The sequence below is a fragment of the Halichoerus grypus genome, chromosome 9 (assembly GCF_964656455.1).
Source record: "Halichoerus grypus chromosome 9, mHalGry1.hap1.1, whole genome shotgun sequence".
In the NCBI taxonomy this organism is placed as follows: Eukaryota; Metazoa; Chordata; class Mammalia; order Carnivora; family Phocidae; genus Halichoerus; species Halichoerus grypus.
Window position 1 is genome coordinate 123013698 of NC_135720.1, and position 19680 is coordinate 123033377.

At 41.5% G+C, this 19680-nt stretch overlaps 1 protein-coding gene and 1 long non-coding RNA gene across 2 annotated transcripts in view; one reads left to right on the plus strand and one right to left on the minus strand.

Moving 5' to 3' along the window:
* Nucleotides 1-6: 6 nt before the first annotated feature.
* Nucleotides 7-9698, plus strand: LOC144379109 (uncharacterized). Its single transcript, XR_013441378.1, has 3 exons — nt 7-553; nt 8672-8770; nt 8976-9698. It is a non-coding gene; the product is annotated as an uncharacterized LOC144379109 (long non-coding RNA).
* A 141-nt stretch (nt 9699-9839) lies between these two features.
* The window catches only part of LYRM4 (LYR motif containing 4), a 267655-nt gene continuing 257814 nt past the window's right edge, over nt 9840-19680 (minus strand). The window contains exon 3 of the mRNA XM_036091315.2: nt 9840-9881. Coding sequence (XP_035947208.1) covers nt 9855-9881 — 27 coding nt within the window. The 3' untranslated portion in view covers nt 9840-9854. The remainder of the gene's footprint in view (nt 9882-19680) is intronic.

A 19680-nucleotide genomic window follows, 5' to 3' on the forward strand; every position in this document is an offset into this window, starting at 1 on the left:
CCGTGGGCATGCGCAGTGCGGACGCACCGAGCCAGTTGCTGGGGGCGCGGGCTCCGTTTAGGAACTTTAGCAGAAGCTTGCAGTGGGTACCTGAAACCGCAAATTCATTACCTAAAATGGAAATACCTGGCACCTGGAAACCTGGAACTTGCCTTTTCAAACCCATCTTTCTCGCCTTGTCCTCCGTCCCTCCCTTGCTGCTGTCTCTTGCCCGTAAATCCTCCCTCTGGTCCTTCCCAAAAGGTTAAGGAACTTTGTGCGGGAAGAGAATACACAGTTTCTGTTGTCTGCCCTACAGTACGACTCCTTCGGAACCACTTTAAGATCCCTTCTTAAAAATCCCATCTGAGCGGTTGTTGGGGGTTGCAGTGAGAATTCATTTTTCCATAATTTTTCTGATCAGATTTTGCATTAGTACCTGCTTCTCAAACTGGAGTATGCACAGCCCCAATTCTGTGCAGAAAGGATGCAAAACAGCAGACTGTGGTACAACATTCTGGAGCAGCAATTTTACTATAAGATTCGGAACAACCGAAGTTAAGTAATTTACAAGGTAAGTATTTAAAATTTTTAAACTGAGACAAGGCTGGAGGAAGGTCTTCTGCCAGTTAATGTCAGTAACCTGTGTCTGAAATGTCAGCCTGTCTCTGAGGAAACTAAGAAAAACATATTTCCCATTATTTTAAACAGGAAAAATGATTAGAAATAGCAGGTCAATTGAAAAATTATGCCAGTTTTCTAAATCACAGTATGGCACCCAGGTATGTTACAACTGTCATATTAGGATATAAAATGCTTAAAACATTACTTCTTGGTCACCTCACATTTAAGTAGCAGTGGCCTCTCTTAGACCAACCATCCAATGTGTATACTTTTGCTGATACTCCAAAATTTGCAAAGTGACTGGTGTGATTTTATGGTCTACCAATTGTATTTTGAACCAACGTGAAGGTTTTCTTGCAAGCCATTTAGTTTAAAATGTTTTATTAAGGGGGCGCCTGGGTGGCTCAGTCCGTTAAGCGTCTGCCTTCAGCTCAGGTCATGATCCCAGGGTCCTGGGATCAAGCGTCAGGTCGGGCTCTCTGCTTAGCCCGGAGCCGCCTTTTCCCTCTCCGTGTGCCTGCCGCTCCACCTGCTTGTGCTCTCTCTCTGTCAAATAAATAAATAAAATCTTTTTTAAAAAGTGTTTTATTAAGTTTTGAAAACTCAATATAAATTATATCCTCTGAAAATATACATATGAACAGCCACTATGCAGTTTGGGTATTCATAACTCAAGTGTTCTTCCAGAGAAACAGTACTTGAGGATATGTTCTGGGGTGGGGTGTGCCTGTATTATGAAATAAAAGGCAAAAATCTCGTTTATTTTAAAGACTAAAGCTGTAACTTTAAGTAAATTTGGGACGGAAGAGTCCTTTCAGCCTACCTCCACGGTGTTCTGGAGTTCTGTCTGTAATGATTCATTCATTTCTCCCTGCCTGCTGGGTCATTTCTATCAGCATACACACGTGCCTTAATGTTGTGCATTCCTCTGCATTCTCACCGTTGTGTTTCTCTGCTCCATCAGAGCTTCCTTTCCGCACATTGTCTCCTGACCCCATTCCATTCTAGCTTTCCTCCAGACTGCCTCACTGACTTGGCTTTTACCAAGGTCACCAGTGATTTCCATTTTGACAAATTCAAGGCCAAGTTTCTGTTCTTATCTCAGTCTTTTAGATGCACTTGATGCAAATGATACAGTTGAGCACTTCTTCCTTTGTATTAACTGTATTTTCTTATTTTCTGTATTCTTATTCTCTGATGCTCTGGCATCTGGGGCCTCACTGACCAGGGTGGGCCTGCCCCTTCCCAGGTTAGCTAATTCCTAAAGATAGCAAATAACTTGTGCAATGAGCATGCCTTTCATTTGCAGACCTACTAATCTGGAGTTGACACCCTGAAACACCTCTTCTGTAAGCTGTTACACTCCAGGCTCCTTTTCCCCTGCCCTAATAACTCCAGGGCCAGGTTCTGGATAACTGGGGACAGTCCCTACACTCCAGTGCCCACGGAAACTCTTCAAACTAGCCAATCCTAAACCTACTTGGTGTGGTTACCCTGCCTCCCCCATTCCTTCCCATAATAAAAGCGCTAAGGGATGCTCTCCCCTCACTCCCCCTGCCAACCCAGATGTGCTTGGCTTGCGGTGGTGGCTCTGCATGACCTGTCATTCCTCCTGATTCTAGGGAACTGTGAGTAAAAACTTCTTCCTTTAGGACAGCCATTTCTGTGCATGCTGCCATACCTGTTAGAACAAATCTGTGGGTACATTTGAAAACACTCCTTGAAACACTTCCCTCTGGAGTTTTGAGAACCTCCCCGCTCCTGGACTCCCTCCCATCTGACTCTACCTTCCTCCTGCTTCACTTCCTATAGGTCTCTAGTGATCCTTACCCTCCCCCCTTCTCTTTCATGCTCTCCCCCCTTCCCCCCCACCCCCAGAGGGATCCCATGTGGTCTCTCAGCTTTCAGGACCATCTATCCACTGAGAACCACCAGGCCTGGGTCCTCGTCCCTGGGGTGGGGGGAGGGGGGCACCCAGGCATCATTCCTGACTCGGCTTCCCTTCTACCCCCATACACGATCCCACCGCCAGTCTGTGGCTTGTTGGCTCTGTCTGCAACAGGCATCCTGGTTACAGCCTCTTCTGTCTCCACCAGCCACCTTGCCCTCTCTCGGGCAGCTGCCAAACAGGCTCCTAACCACCTCCCTGCTTCCTGTCTGTGGCCCTCCTACGGTCTGTTCTCCACTCAGCATCCAGGCTGATTTCTCAAAAACCTGAACAATGTGATACAGACATAGTTCATTTTACTGCACGTTACTTTACTGCGCTTTGCAGATACGGTGTTTTTAAGAAATTGAAGTTTTGTGGCAACCCTGTGTCGACGAGGTCTGATGGTGCTATTTTTCCAAGAGCTTCTGCTTCCTTTGTGTAACTGTGTCATATTTTGGTAATTCTTACACTATTTCTAACTTTTTCATTATTATATTTGTTACGGTGATCTGTGATCAGTGATCACAACTCTGAAAGCTCAGGCGATGGTTAGCATTTTTTTGGCAATAAACAATCTTTCAATCAAGGTATTTACTTTTTTAGACATAATGCTATTACACACTTAATAGATTACAGTATAGTGTAAGCATGACTTTTTTTTTTTTTTTACAGATTTTATTTATTATTAGAGAGCGAGCAGGGGGAAGAGCAGAGGGGGAGAGAGAGAGGAGAAAAGAATCTCAAACAGACTCCACACTGAGTGTGGAGCCCAACATGGGGCTCGATCTCCCAACCCTGAGATCATGACCTGGGCTGAAACCAAGAGTCAGACACTTAACCAAGTGAGCCACTCAGGCGCCCCTAAGCATAACTTTTATATGCACTGGGAAACCAGGAAATTTATTTGACTCACTTTATGTGGTTGGCTGGAATCAAACCCGCAATATCTCGGAGGTAGGCCTGTATATGTGACCCACCCCCTCTTTAAACCCTGCCTGGCTTTAAACTGGCTTTTCACTGCAGTAGAAGAAAAGCTTGTAGATAACCTTGCCCCTGCCTCCCTCTACAGCCTCATCTCCTACCCTTGCTTGTTCATACAATAATTTTCTGAATTTCTGGTATCTAGAGCTGAAAGAAATCTTAATTGACCAGCAGATACTAGATCATAGATTCGAGAGCATAGCAAAAGTCTAAGGATGATGGGCCAGGAATGGCAAAAATAAATAAATAAGAAAGAAAAGCACAGGAAATGAAACATAACTGATTTGTGTGTATATATATATACCCAAAAGAATATAGTAGCAAAATAACTTTTAAAAAAACCAAGCCAACAAAAAATAAATAAAAATATTTTTTTTTTTTGCAAAAAAAATTAAAATACCTTTGGTTGTATTCTAACAACACAAAAATATACTTAGTAAATCTAAAAGGACAATTTTATACCACATTTTGGGGCTACAATGCAATAAAATTAGAAGTACAGAAACAGAATTTAAATATGCTCAACTCTGTGAAAATGTTAGAATATTATTTTACATAAATTAATGCCTGGGTCAGTGTGCAAATTCAAAACACAAATACAGTACCTATAAATATACAGTTGACCCTTGAACAATGCAGAAGTTAGGATGCTGACACCCCCCTGCCCCGTGCAGTCAGAAACCCACATCTAACTTTTGACTCCCCCCTCCAAACTTAATTACTAATAGCCTACTGTTGATTAGAAGCCTTACTGAGAACATAAACAATAAATTAACACATATTTTGTGTATGTGTATTATATACTGTATTCTTACAATAAAGGAAACTAAGGGAAAAAAAGTTAAAATAATGAAGGAAAATACATTTACAGTACTGTACTGTAAAAAATCCACAGATAAGTGGACCCGCAGACTTCAAACCCTGTATTATTCAACGGGACATGCAAATATATTGGATCTATATTGGTGAAAGGAGAGAACTCTCCAACTCTGAAGCTCCTGGTTTGTTTGTTCTTCGGAATGCACGCTAACCTGATATCACCTAACATCATCCCATTACGGGTGGGAGTGGCAGGGAAGGTGGTGCTGGGAACTCTAGCTATTGAAGACACCGGTAGTAAATCAGAGGCCTCCCCTCCTGCCAAGCCTAAACTTGACCTCACAGTCCTTTCCAGCCCAGGGCTCCAGGCATCTGCCACAAGTGGATGGGTGTTGGTGTACAAGGCAGCCAGGGAACTGGATCCAGCAGCCACAGCGGAAAACATCAGTGGCCCCCAAAAAGGGTATGTGATCCACCCTCCCAAGCGAGGACTTGAATCCCTGGCGTTCTGGGAAGGGCTCAGAGCCAGACTGCTTCCTGTCCTCTCCCTTTAGCTGGTTGGAATTTGGTGGAGCACGTGCACATATTAACAATGGCAACTACGTGGATTGTGTCCAAGTGTACAGTGGAAGTGTACAAATGAAGTGTACAAATGAGGCGTACTTTAAAAACAGCACACAACGTCATATGTCAATTATATCTCAATAAAGCTGGGAAAAAAAAACAGAACGGTCACACCGTCTGACTAAAGCTCTGTCACATATGTTAAAATAACAATTTTGGAAGAGAATTTGGAAATGGTTGACATTTTTTATAAAGCTCATTCTTTTATTTTGTTTAAAGGGGAAAAACATATGTTTAGAAGTAAATTGGGATGTAAAAAATGTAAATCTTAGCTATCCAGGGACTTCAGATGTCTAAAATGAGGCATTTCTGTGTACCTCGGATTTTGCTATAATGCGAAAACTATTAATCCATAATGCAGTTGATGAAATAATACACATTAACAGAGAAAGGAGTAATCACTATAATTTTATATATAATTATCAATAATTATGTAATAATATATATATTATGTATACAATATTGAACACCTATAATGAATCAGGCACTACTCCAAGCACTTTATATTAATTATCTCACAAGAATCCTCTCTGAGGTAAGTTTTAGTATCTTCAACTTAGAGGCTAATTAGTAAACAATTGAATAAGAAACTTTATTTTTACTTTTTTTTAAAGATTTTATTTACTGGGCGCCTGGGTGGCTCAGTTGGTTAAGCGACTGCCTTCAGCTCAGGTCATGATCCTGGAGACCCGGGATCGAGTCCCACATCGGGCTCCCTGCTCAGCGGGGGGTCTGCTTCTCCCTCTGATCCTCTTCCCTCTCGTGCTCTCTGTCTCTCATTCTCTCTCTCTCAAATAAATAAATAAATAAATAAAATCTTTAAAAAAAAAAAAGATTTTATTTACTTATTAGAGAGAGACACAACGAGAGAAGGAACCCAAGCAGGGGGAGTGGGAGAGGGAGAAGCAGGCTTCCCGCCGAGCAGGGAGCCCGATGCGGGGCTCGATGCGGGGCTCGATCCCAGGACCCTGGGATCATGACCTGAGCTGAAGGCAGACGCCCAACGACTGAGCCACCCAGGCGCCCCTGAATAAGAAACTTTAAAATGTGAAAGACTCTCAAAAATTACAATGTGGAAAGAGAAAGGGAAGGGACGAGTATATTTGGCACATACATCTGTAGGAAGTCGAAACTTGCAAAGCTAAACATTATACTATTTAGAGATACATATGTAGCAAAATTATAATGAAAGTGGAATAATAATTGTTTAAAATTTCAGATGAATGACTCTCTAGGAGGGGAGGCAAAGAGTTGTATTTGGGAAGGGCCATGCAGAGGGCGTCAAAGGTAGTGGTAAAATTTTATTAAGCAGGTGACATACAGAATGTCTATTTGTATACCATATAATTTTGTATGTGTAAAATAATTCATTTGTAAAAATTTTAAACCACTTTCTTGAGATACAATTCATGTACTGTATAATTCATTCATTTAAAGTGTATAATTTAATGGTTTTTAGTCTATGCACAGATGTGTGTAACTGGCACGAGTCAATTTTGGATCCTTTTCATCACATCAAAAAGAAACTCCCTGTAGCTGCTGGGCTCCCACCTGACTACCCTGGCCCTAGGCATCCATTCATCTTCTTTCCATCCCTCTAGATTTGTCTTTTCTGGACAGTTCATACAAATGGAATCCTATAATATTTAGACTCTTGCGACTGGCTTCTTTCCCTCAGCTAAACGTTCTCAAGGTTCGTCCAAGTTGCCGCAGGGTGGGTACTTCATTCCTTCCTATATTTGGCACGATAAAAATTTGTCTTGAGTGCTGGTGCTTGGAGAAAAATAACTTAATTAGAAGGAAATGAGAACGATGAAGGTTTCTCTGCGGATTCTAAAGGCTCTTAAACTACTTCCGGGATCTCTAGAAGTGGATGGCACTGGTTCTCGTTCTAGAATATGACTTCCTTTTTTCCCAAATCTGTGGACTACTAAACTGTGGGGTGAAGGTTTGATCCCCCAATGAGTGTGAATGAGGCAGAGAGTGGAAGAAGAGTTATTTTATGAGGAAAAGCAGACAAGAACTGCTGGAAGAGGTACAGCAAGAGGGGCGGGGAGGGAAGGAGAGGGAAGGGGCGGGGAGGGAAGGGTGGTGGCGGGAACTGCTCCAAGTAGAAGGAACAGAGCTCTGAGCAGAGGAAGGCAGAATAAAAGGTGGAAGGACAGTTGGGACAGACTGAGGGAAGGGAGACGGCGATGAGGTAAGAACTTTGGGGGACAGAAATCCCCGAGTTCTCCCACAGCTGGAAGCATTGCCCTGGGGCTGGGGGGCAGGGCGAGGCCAAACCCCAGGCAGGAGTGGGTGTACAGCGTGCTTCCGCACATCCATCCACAGCACCAGGTGTGGAACTTACCTGTATTTGGCCTCCGTGTGCAGCGGAAGTATTCATTTATCCAATCAACAAGCTCTTAATTAAGCTTCTACTGTTTGCCAGACACTGTGCTAAGCCCCAGAGAGACTATCTCTCTGCCCCAGCTTTGAGGGACTTGCCAGGTCATGGGAACAATATTGGTTCTTTCTTTTCCATTTCCCCACAGTTCCTGGAAGAGTGTCCTTCATAGAATGGGCAATTTTGCAATTATTGTTAGTAATCGGAGAAAGGAAGCTTTTCACATTCAGAGTTTTTACGAAAATGCAGTATGTTAAATGTAGAACTATGTATCTTTGGCTTTAAAGTTAACAAACAATGAAAAAAAACTAATTTTATAATAGTAAATGTTCACATTGATGTCAATTGGAAAAGTTTTTTCTCATAGAGTATCTGCACTTAGGAACTTGAGAAGGGTGGGGGGAATATATAAGTGGCACATGCTTTATTGTTTCCCTGCATCTCACAATACTGTGATGATTAACATATACATGGATTTATGGATCTGAAAATTTTTCAGTGACACATCTGTTTACATTTAAAATGTGGCTTTCATCTCCTTTATTGCTCTTGAATTCGGTCATATCCCTGAGTAGCCACGGAAGCATTGCGTGGAGGCTGGGCTTCTCTCCTTGAAGATGTTGTTTATTAGAAAAGAAAAAGAAAGTTGCCTTGCATCAACTAACGACCATCATGCTTGCTTTCACTAGAGAGTGTTATTATTTAGAGTTTTTGTGAAGATTTGCTCTCTTCACAGCATCCCAGCCCTGTCTGGATGCAGCGCATGGTCCCATTTCTATACAGTGATGGCACTGGGGACTTTCAGTCTAATGCTTGGTGTGGACTAAGTCCTGGGAACGTATTGGAATTGTTGGAAGTGATGTCCCTTTTTGGTAATGCACCTGCCTGTGAAAATTAGCTGTGGTGTGATTCTAGACTCAATTCATTACATTCTTTTTCCCAGCTATGGCCTGCAATTTGTATTTCTAATATTAGAAACTAAAAATGGTGGTAAAGCCACAGAAAGAAAAATCCTTTGGTTTGTGAGAACTTCAAACTTCATTTCAGCCTTATTCCTCAATCACCCTGGAGGAAGGGGATCTAATGTAAAATGGAAATATCAGGACCTGGAGCCAATCTGTGAGAGGCTAAGTAGTAAAGGTCTGGAGCCAAGAACCATGTCTTCGCATTGCTTCTGCAACCCTCGTGCAAAACGATACCAATTCCTAACACGATGTTGAAATGATGCATTTTATTTTTAATATTAAATCTTAAATTTAAAGCCTTATTAAATCCCTTATTCACAAGTGGAACCAGTAAAATGCCAAATTCTTTTAAAATTTCAGATTTCCTAGCCTTCCTGTCCTCTGCTCTTCTGAGGAGGCAGCCCGCACTTTGAAAAGGAGGCAGTCCTTGAAGAGAGCAATGTCCGGTAGAAGCAGGAGGTGAGCCACGTCTATAGTTTTAAAATCTCAACACTCACGTTAGAGAAAATAAAAAGAAACAGGTGAAATTGATGGTATTACTATGAATTTATTTAACCTCATATCTAAGATACTATTTTAATGTGTAATCAATATAAAATTATTAATGAAATATTTCACCTTTTTGTATTAAATCTTTGAAATTCACTCTATTTTGCACTTTCAGCGCATCATAACTTGGAGCAGCCACATTCTAGGTGCTGAGCACTCACATGTGTTGAGAGGCTGTCACATTGGAAATGCAGCACTCAGGGCTCCTCTTGACCTTGGGGAGGTGAAGTGCCTGAAAACATCCCCTTCCCTTCCAGAGGCGTCACCCCTTCCCCACCAACCTCTTCCCCTCAGCCCAAGGTGAGAAGAGACGGTGCCCCAAGAGGAAGTTTCCTAAAGTAGACCACGGCTTCCCAACAACTGCGTCTTGGGGTGGGTCCATTCCCCCTTCCCAGAGGTCAGACAGCAATAGAAGAAAGATGGAGCCCCCGAAGGAGGGAACTCCATGTCTTTAGATCTGTCCACAGCCTTGACCTCCAGAGTTTAGATTCAGAGGGGAAAAAAGGCAAACTTCTTATTTCACAATCTGGCCCTGGGCCCTCATGGTCAGACTCTGGTCACCCACTTCCTCTTGCAGTGTGGGGTGCTGTGTGAGCTTAAGCACCAATCACATACATACACGTCTGCATGTATTTCTGTTTAACTTGAGAGATGCAACTTTCAATAAGGGAAGAAGGAAATCAGCACCTATAGGATGCCTACTGTTTGCCAAGTAACTTGTAATTAATATATCATTGAATCTTGACATCATGTCTTCGATTGGTGTATGTACTAGTTATTGTGTAACAAACCACCCCAGTATTTATCTAGCTCATGACTGAGCTGGTCAGCAGTTTAGGCTGGGCTCCGCAGGACCAGTCTGGTCTCTGCTGGGCTCCTTCATGCATGTGTGGTTAGCTGCTCGTTGACTAGGGGGCTCTGCTTCTGGGGGTGAGCTGGCTGTCAAGTGGGCACCTTGGTTCTCTTCCTCATTGTATCTCATCCTCCAGCGGGCTCACATGGGCTTGGAGACAGCTGTATTCTGAAAGAAAAAGCAGAAGCATCTAAGACCTTTTGGGCCCACACCCCAAACTGGCACAGTCATTCTACCCACTGCGTTGTTATTGGCCAGAGCGAGTAAGACCAGAGGAAGAGTCAGCCTCTGAATGGGAGCAGCGGTAAAATCACATTGCCAGGAGGGCATGGGCCACAAGGAGGAATGAAGAATCGCTGGTGTTTTTGCAGTCAGTACCCTTAGGCCTTTTCCTGCAAGAGGTTTATGTAACTGTCATCCAAGTCAAGAAACTTGCCCAAAGCCCCACGGGGACTAAATGGCTGGGCTGGGCCCGTGTATCGACTCCACCTGACTAAAGCACTCCCCTGCCTCCACAAGGATCATTCTGCCCCTGCAGCTTCCCTCGTCATCGGAGGTTCTGCTAGTGAGGCTTCTGCAGTAGAAGCAGAATTCCTTTGAGATCGTTATCCATCTCGTACCCTTCACACTGGGAATAATCCCCTGCAGAGAACGCTGAGTATCTTGGAAAGACTTGAAATAATTTAGGGAAATGGCTGAGGGCTGAGTTTAGGAAATCAAGTCTTAAGCAATGTAGTTTTCCTTTCTAATCATAGGAGAAATTTGAAAACATGTATAATGCACTCCACATGTTTGCAAATTCTTTTCATCCCCTTTTGGTATCCGTAGGCTATTAATGATTTTCTTTTTTTAAAAAGATTTTATTTATTTAGTAGGGAGAGAGAGGGGAAGCACAAGCAGGGGGAGCGACAGGCAGAGGGAGAAGCAGGCTCCCCGCTGAGCAGGCAGCCCGATGTGGGACTCGATTCCAGGACCCTGAGATCATGACCTGAGCCAAAGGCAGATGCTTAACCGACTGAGCCACCCAGGCGTCCCAGCTATTAATGATTTTCAACACAGACGAAATCAAACTGCTGTGCCCGAAGCAACCCCTTATTCTGAAAGCAAATGACATAAAGATGGATCTGCCAAGAAGACATTTCCTCCTGTTGCAGTTTAGACAGATAGCTGAGTAATCCAAAGTAGCCCTTTGATTTTAACAGGGCAGAACTGTTTTCTAAAACCCTGGAGCACACATGGAAATCACTTATAGCTGATGCATCCCTGGCCCCAAATCTGTGGTCCTCACCCTGGGCTCCATATGAAATCACCTGGGGGACTTTTGAAATTCCCAGAACCCAAATTACGACAGATCAATTACACCCAAATCCCTGGAGTGGAGCCTGGGCATCAGGTAATAGCTCTTCAGGTGATCACAGTGTGTGGCCAAGGCTGAAAACCACTGCGTTAAACCAATTATCATTGGCTGAACTAGTTGCAAATAGTTGATCAAATAAAGTATGAAAACGTTTGCTGCCGAGTGTAGCCTTTCAGTCCTATCTGCCATCACCTGCTCACTAGCCTGTGCACAAACAAGCCTCTCCTACTGGGTTTGTTCCTGTCAACACAATGCCACGAGTATCGTGTATACAATGTGCAAGGAACCGTGCTAGGTGTCCCGGTGTTGGTACACATCTTAGGAGGGGAGGACTTCTCTGGAAAAACACTGCATCATAAAAAATCAAAACCATGTGGCTTACCAAACTGAAGCAAAAATGGGAAGACCCTAGGAGCTCACGCAAGGTTTAGGATGGTAATACTTTGGAATATTAAAATCCATCTGATGATGCCATGAGCAAACGTGTTTTACTTAAACACAAAACACAACAAAAGGCTGCTGTTATTCTGAGATATTGAGTTAGGATTTTTATGCAAATATGTAGTATTTAAATTTTAATTGACATAGGCGCGCCTGGGTGGCTCAGGATGTTAAGTGGCTGCCTTCCGCTCAGGTCCTGATCCCAGGGTCCTGGGATGGAGCCTAAGTGGGGTCAGGCTCCCTGCTCGGCGGGGGAGTCTGCTTCTTCCTCTGCCCCTCCCCCCCAGCTCATGTGTGAGCATGCATGCTCTCTCTCTCAAATAAATAAATCTTAAAAATTTTTTAATTGACATATAACCTGCATCCTGAGATAGATGCAGAAACTCTTCATGTAAAGCTCAGTGAATTATTACAGATTGAATACATCTGTGTGACCAAGAGCTTGAACCGGCTTTGCTCAGGCTCCCTATCACTTTCTCCTTCCCTCCGTCACAAAGGTAACCAATGTCTTAAATGGCTAACACTGTAGATTCAATGAAGGTCTCTCCAGAAAAGTCTCTTGTGCTGCCGCTTTGTAGTCAGCTCCTCCCCCCACCTTATCCTTGGCAACCACTGATCATTTTTCACCCCTGTAATTTTTCCTTTACTAGAATGTCATGTAAATAGAATCATGTAATATGTAGCTTTTGGGGTCTGACTACCTTCACTTAGAGAAATGCATTTAAGATACATCCTTGTGCTTGTGTGAATCAAGTTTGCTCCTTTTGTTGCCAAGTAGTATCCTACTGTATGGATGCACCATAGTGTACTTATTCACTCACCAGTTGAAGAACACCTGGTTTATTTCCAGCTTCTGGCAGTTATGACTAAAGTGGCTATAAATATTCACACACAAGTTTTTAACATTAGTTTTCAATTTACTTCACTAAGTATCTAGGATTGGAATATCTAGGTCATCTAATGTTTAACTTTACAAAAAACTGCTCAATTATTTTCCAAACACTGTACCATTTTGCATTTCCAGTTCTACTCATTCCAGAGCCTCAAACATACTTGCTATTTGCAATTTTATTTTTATTTTAGCCATTTCTAATAGGTGTGTGGCATCCCACTGTGGCTTCTGCTTCATTTTGAAGGAGAGTTTTGCTAAGTGAATGTGGAATCCTGTGTTTATATTGACTTTTTCCCCTGCACTTTAAAGATATCATTTCATTGTTGATTTGTCTCTTGTTCTTGAATGATATATCATCCATCACTCATATTATTATCCCCTCTACATAGTGTGGTATCCTTCCCTGGCTGCTTTCAAGATTTTCTTATCATCTTTGGATTTTTGCAGTATGACTGTGATGTGCTTAGGTTTAGTTTTATTTGTATTTTCTTTTGAGTTTTTAAAAAACTTCTTGGACCTAAAAATTTAGGTTTTCTACCAAATGTTGGATTTTTAATTTTTGACAAGCTCAAAAGTTAATTCCTTTTCCTTTTGTCATCTTTCTAACTTTTTTTTTATAATTTCTATTTCTCTGCTGAGTTTCCACATCTGTTCATTAATTATGAGAATATTTTCCTTTACCCTCAGGAACATACTTATAATGGCTGATTTCAAATCCTTGTCTGCTAACTGCAACATCTTAGATATCTTAGGGATAGTTTCCATGGCCTGCTTTTTGTCTTGTGTATAGAATACACTTTCCTGCTTCCTCACACATCTCATGATTTTTTAAAATTGCATACTAGACATTATCAACGATAGTTATAGAGACCCTGGATTCTGTTTTATTCCTTTGAAGAGTGTTATTTTCCTAGCATAGAGTTAACTTTGCTAGACTCAAAACCTCACCTACAGTGGGCACAGCTGAAATCCTCTTTCAGGCTGGGCCCCCTAAGGGATGCTCTGCACATATGTAGTTTAAAGATCTATTACCCCTTCATGGCTCTCTCCCTTCCAGAATTTCTCCCCTAACTTTCTACCTACTCTACTAACCCCAATATATGTCCTCTCTGACACCACCAGTAAGACTGGTTTTCCGCCTACATGGACCATGCACAGATTGTGAAGTGCATTGAGGCAAAAAGACTCAAGCTTGCAAATATTTGCTGTTGTAATTCCCATCATTCAAGGGATGGGACTTCCCTCCTCTTCTGCTTGTTTTCTGGAAATATATACACATATATCATATGTGTATTATATATAGGTACATATTTCTATATAACTATATATAATATTTTGTCCAGATTTTATCATTGTTATCTGTGAGAGTGTTAGTTCACAGGCTACTTCATCATTACTGGAAGCCAGACCTCAGTTTTGTTTTTCCATTTGTTTTAAGATATATAAATGGAATTATATAGTTTGTAAACTTTTGCATCTGATTTCTTTTCTGCACCATTATGATGGTGATATTCACCCATGCATTGTGTATAGCCATAGTTTTTTCATTTTTTAAAATATCATTTATTTTTTTAAATTGTGGTGAAATTTACCATTTTAAGCATTTTTTTAAAATGTACTGTTCAGTAGTATTAAGTACACTCACATTTTTGTGCAATCATCACCTCCACCCAACCATAGAATTTTTTTTCATCTGTAAAACTGAAACTCTGTACCCATTAAACAATAACTTCCCTTTCCCATCTCCCCTCAGCCCCTGGCAGTCACAATTCTACTTTCTGTCTCTGTGAATTTGATGATTCTATGTACCTCATAGGAGTGGAATCATGCAGTATTTGTTTTTTTTCTGGCTACCTAATTTATTGTAGCGTATGTCTGAAATTTCGTCTCTTTTTAAGGCTGGATAATATTCCATTGTATGTATTACCACATTTTTTCAATTCATCCATTGATGGACACTTGGGTTTCTTCCCCTTTTTGGCTATTGAGAATAATGCTGCTATAAACATATGTGTAAGTATATGTCTTAGTGTCCTTGATTTCAATTCTTTTGGGTAAATGCCCAAAATTGGAATTACTAGATCATATGGTAATCGTATTTTTAATTTTTTAAGGAATCGCCATATGCTTTTTAAAAAATATTTTATTTATTTATTTATTTGTCAGAGAGACAGAGAGAGAGAGAGAGAGAGGGAACACAAGCAGGGGGAGTAGCAGGCAGAGGGAGAAGCAAGCTCCCTGCTGAGCAAGGAGCCCGATGCGGGACTTGATCCCAGGATCCTAGGATTATGACCTGAGCCGAAGGCAGACGCTTAACAGCAGAGCCATCCAGGTGCCCCGCCATATGTTTTCCATAGTGGATGCATCTCTTTACATTCTCACCAGCAGTGCACAAGTGTTCCAGTTTCTCCACATCCTAACATATCTTTTTTGTTTGTTTCTTTCTTTTAAATAGTAGTCATCCTGTGGGTGTCTGGTGGTATCTCATTGTGGTTTGGGTTTATATTTCCCTAATGATAAGTGATACTGAATATCTTTTCATGTGCTTCTTGGTCATTTGTATATTTTCTTTGGAGAAACACCTATTCAAGTCCTTTGCCTATTTTTTAATCAAGTTTTTGTTATTGTTGAATTCTGGATAGTAATACTTCACTATAAATTTGATTTGCAAATATTTTCTCCCATTCTGTGGGTTGCCTCTTTACTCTGTTAATAGTGTCCTTTGATGCACAAATTTTTTTCATTTTGATGAAGCCTAATTTGTTTATTTTTTCTTTTGTTGCCTGTGGTATCATATCCAAGAAGTAAATGTGAAATCTAATATCATGAAGCTTTTCCCCTATGTTTTCTTTGAAGAGTTTTATAGTTTCAGCTCTTAAATTTAGATGTTTGACCCATTTTGAGTTAAATTTTGTGTATGGTGTAATTTCTAATTTTAGTAATTTGAATCTTCTATCTTCCTAAATTAATCTAGCTAAAAATTTGTCAATTTTGTTGATCTTTTCAAATAGCCAACTTTTGGTTTCATTGATTTTCTATTCTCTTATTTATCTCTGCTCTAATCTTTATTTCCTTTCCTCTACTAGATTTGAGTTTAACATATTCTTCTTTTCCTAATTCCTTAAATTGTAATGTTAGGTTATTGATTTGAGAGCTTCCTTTTTGATATAAAAATGTAGAGCTATAAATTTCTCCCTTAGCACTGGTTTTGCTGAGTCCATTAAGTTTTGGGGTGTGGTGTTTGTTTTCATGCATCTCTAAGTATTTTCTAATTTCCCTTGTGATTTTTTATTTGACCCATTTGTTGTTTAAGAGTTTGTTGTTTAGGGGTGCTTGGTTGGCTCAACTGGTTGAGGGTCTGACTCTAGGTTTCAGCTTAGGTCATGATCTCATAGGTCATGGGACTGAGCCCCACATTGGGCTCCACATTCAGCCCAGTCTGCTTGAGATTCCCTCTATCCCTCCCCTTGGTTGTGTGCATTCTCTCTGTCTCCAATAAATAAATAACTCTTTAAATAAAAAAGAGTGTGTAAATTTCTACAAATTTGTTAAGTTTCTAGTTTTTCTTCTGTATTAATTTCTAACTTTATCCTGTTGTGGTAAGAGAAGATACTATATATCATAGTTATCTGTGTAAATATATTGAGACTTATCTGTGTATTAACATTTGTGGCTTATCCTGCAGAATGTCCCAAATATACTTGAGAAGAATGTGTATTCTGTTATTGAGTAGAATGTTCCGTATATGTCTATTACCGCTAGTTGGGAAATCATGTTGTTCAAGTCCTCTATTTTCTTGCTTATCTTCTGTCTGGTTATTCTCTCTATTACTGAGAGTGTGATTTTAAGGTCTTCAATTATTTTTGTAGAACTCTATATTTCCCCCTTTAATTCTGTCAATTTTTGTTTCATATATTTTGATGGTTTGTTGTTATGTATATAATGTAGATATGTTATATTGTCTTGCTGTTGGATGAGGTAGTCTACAAGATCTGCTTCACTTGAAGTAGTCGGTTAGATCCAGTGATTGATTATGCTGTCCCATCAGTCCTTGCTGACATTCTGCCTGCTCGGTTTGTCAATTACCAATAGAGTGTTGCTGAAGTCTCTCACTATAATTCTCTATTGTATCTCTATTCATCTATTTCTTATTGTAGTTCTATCAGTTCTTACCTTGCATATTTTGACACTTTATTATTAGGTGTGTATACATTGAGGATTGTTATGTCTTCTTGCAGAAGTTATCACTGTGATATCACTGTGACAAGCTTGAGAAACAGAGCCTCTTACTTGGACATGAAACACGGGAGCTGAATGGTGCTGCCAGCGCAGAAGTAGCATAAGATAACATATCCTGCCCTCATGGAAATTAAAACCTATTTTGGGAGGGCGCCTGGGTGGCTCAGTTGGTTAAGCGACTGCCTTCGGCTCAGGTCATGATCCTGGAGTCCCGGGATCGAGTCCCGCATCGGGCTCCCTGCTCGGCAGGGAGTCTGCTTCTCCCTCTGACCCTCCCCCCTCTCATGTGCTCTCTCTCTCTCAAATAAATAAATAAAATCTTTAAAAAAAATAAATAAATAAAACCTATTTTGGGATACGAAACTGGAAAAAAATCTATAGGGCAAGGTGGTGCCTAATCAAGTGGGTCTTAGAGATGTTCAAGGCAGGGAAAATCACAGAAGGAGGAAATTGAGATCTTAGTGGATGGGTAAGATTTAGTAGAGGAAACAATGGCACCTTCATCACGGCAGGGCAATGAACATAGTCAATTCAGAGGTATTGGTGCGTTCATTCTAGTTTTACTCACATTTTAATTTTCTACCCTAACTCTGATGTTGGGAGAAATTGAACTCAGGTAAGTCACATGACTTATTTTAAAAATTGGTATGCTACAGTAACTTTAAAATATTTCACAAGGCTTTCCATCCAGATTACAATAGAATTGCCTTCTATCAACTTGTTTGAGTTGGTTAGCCACACTTTTTTTTAAATTTAAATTCAATTTAATTAACATATAGTATATTAATAGTTTCAGAGGTAGAATTTAGTGATTCATCAGTTGCATATAACACCCACTACTCATTCCATCAAGTGCCCTCCTTAATGCCCATCACTCAGTTACCCCATCCCCCCACCACCTTCCCTCCAGCAATCCTCAGTTTGTTTCCTAGAGTTAAGAGTCTCTTATGGCTTGTCTCCCTCTTTGTTTTCATCTTATTTTTCCTTCCCTTCCCCTATGTTCATGTGTTTTGTTTCTTAAATTCCACATATGAGTAAAATCATATGTTTGTCTTCCTCTGACTGATTTCGCTTAGCATAATACCCTCTAGTTCCATCTATGTCATTGCAAATGGCAAGATTTCATTCTTTTTGATGGCTGAGTGATATTCCATTGTATGTATATATGCCACATCTTTATCCATTCATCCGTCAATGGACATCTAGACTCTTTCCATAGTTTGAGCTTAGCCATACTTTTTAAATAGAAACAATGCACAGCAAAGTATTTGGAAATCAGTCAAGCCACATAAGCAGATAAGGCCACAGTGTAACTAAAACATAGTTCTCTAATACCCCTGACTTATCCACCACATAGAACAGGACCATTTGGAAAATTATATTCTGACATCGCAGCCCTGATAGCAGCATTGGTGGTGTGGGAGGGGATTCACCCACACATTGGAATTGGGTCTGGAAGCCCTAAAAGAGGTCAGGATTTTAAGGGGACCTGCAAAAGGTAGCATGAATTTCAAGGACTCCTTCATTGTTTGAGAACAGATCCCTCCTCTTCCTTGTCTAATCTCTGAAGGAGGTAAAATTTCCCAAAATGCTATTAAAAGTCAGCTGTACAGACCAGGAGTTAGTACATTGTTTCAGTAAAGCCCAGAATAATGTCAACACCCAGTGGAACCCACAAAGTGGGAATCAACACAAGGCAGGGGGCTGTGCAGGTATACCTGTCCCCCTGCCCATCCCCCCAACTTTCCATTCTTAAGTGAGGCAGACTGTGGTCTAGTCACTCCACGATGAAGGCTGAGAAAGGAGAAAAGGAGGAAAAGGTCATCTCAGAGCTGAATGGCGTGCAAGGACGCAGGCTGGACACTGCAAACCCTACGGGCAATCTTCACCATCTACAACATCACCTTTTCTATGTGTTCTCGTCACCAACCAACTTCACAAACTATGTAGATTTCATGTCAAGTAACAGAAAAAGTGTGAAATAACTGGTAGCATTAGTGCCAATTTAAATGAAAGATTGCAAATAAATTTATTTAAGTGAAAAATGGTCAGTGTTTCTTTTCCTGCCTTGTTTTTCCAGGGTGGGGGTTAACTCAGCTGAGGGCTAGAAAGGCACGATCTCCCTCACGAGTGTTGAATGCGCTATCACCGCAGCATAAGGAATCAGGCTAAGGAGCAGGTGCATCCGTGAGGGGCCTGGGCTGATTTGCCATGCTCATGATTATGTTTTCACAGATCTTTTCAGTTTTTCATGTGTGTAATGCCCTAAATATCAGGTCTGGCTACCACAGTGGTTAGCTGCACTAACTAGTTGAATTCATGGAAGGGTATTTAGAGCTAGTTATCAGAGGCTGGTATGTAAATTAATGCAAAGTATATGTAAATAGGTCTCAAATTCAAAATGCTGCCTCTTGGGAAAGAACAGTCCACACCCCAACGGCATGCTCCCCACACTCACTACTCCGAGCATCTGACGGAGACACCGCTGCTGGGAGGGCTCACTCGGGGTCTCCCATGTGGCTGGTACGCTCCGGGCCCAGGTTTCAGAGGGAGCAGAGTGACAAGGCCTTTGTTCCCAGAACACAAAGCCTTAACAAAGGTGGCAGAGGAGTGAGAAAAAAGAGCCCCGGGCCAAGCCAATCTCTAGCCCCTGCTGGTGTCAGCTAGACGGGGAGAAGCTTGACCTGTCCTGGATAAGGACCTCCAGCAGGATCTCACAGCGGCCACTGGAGCCCTGGGGACATCAGCCATGTGCGCAAGGCTCCCTCCACAGACTTGCCAGGATGGACCTGTGCCGGAGGCTAATGACTGAGGGAAATGAAAAGTGTTTCTCCCGACATGTCAGGGTCCCTGCTCTAGAATCTGTGATCACTCTGCCCAGGGCAAGAGAGATGTCCTTTCAGTCACCAGCCCAGCAAAGTGGGCTTGCGCTGAGACCAAGCAGAAGTCCTGAGTCCAGTGACTTACACATCAGAGAGAAGGGGGGAGGGGAGGAGGGGCAGAATAAGCTCTCCACGGATGGTCGCATGAAATAAAAA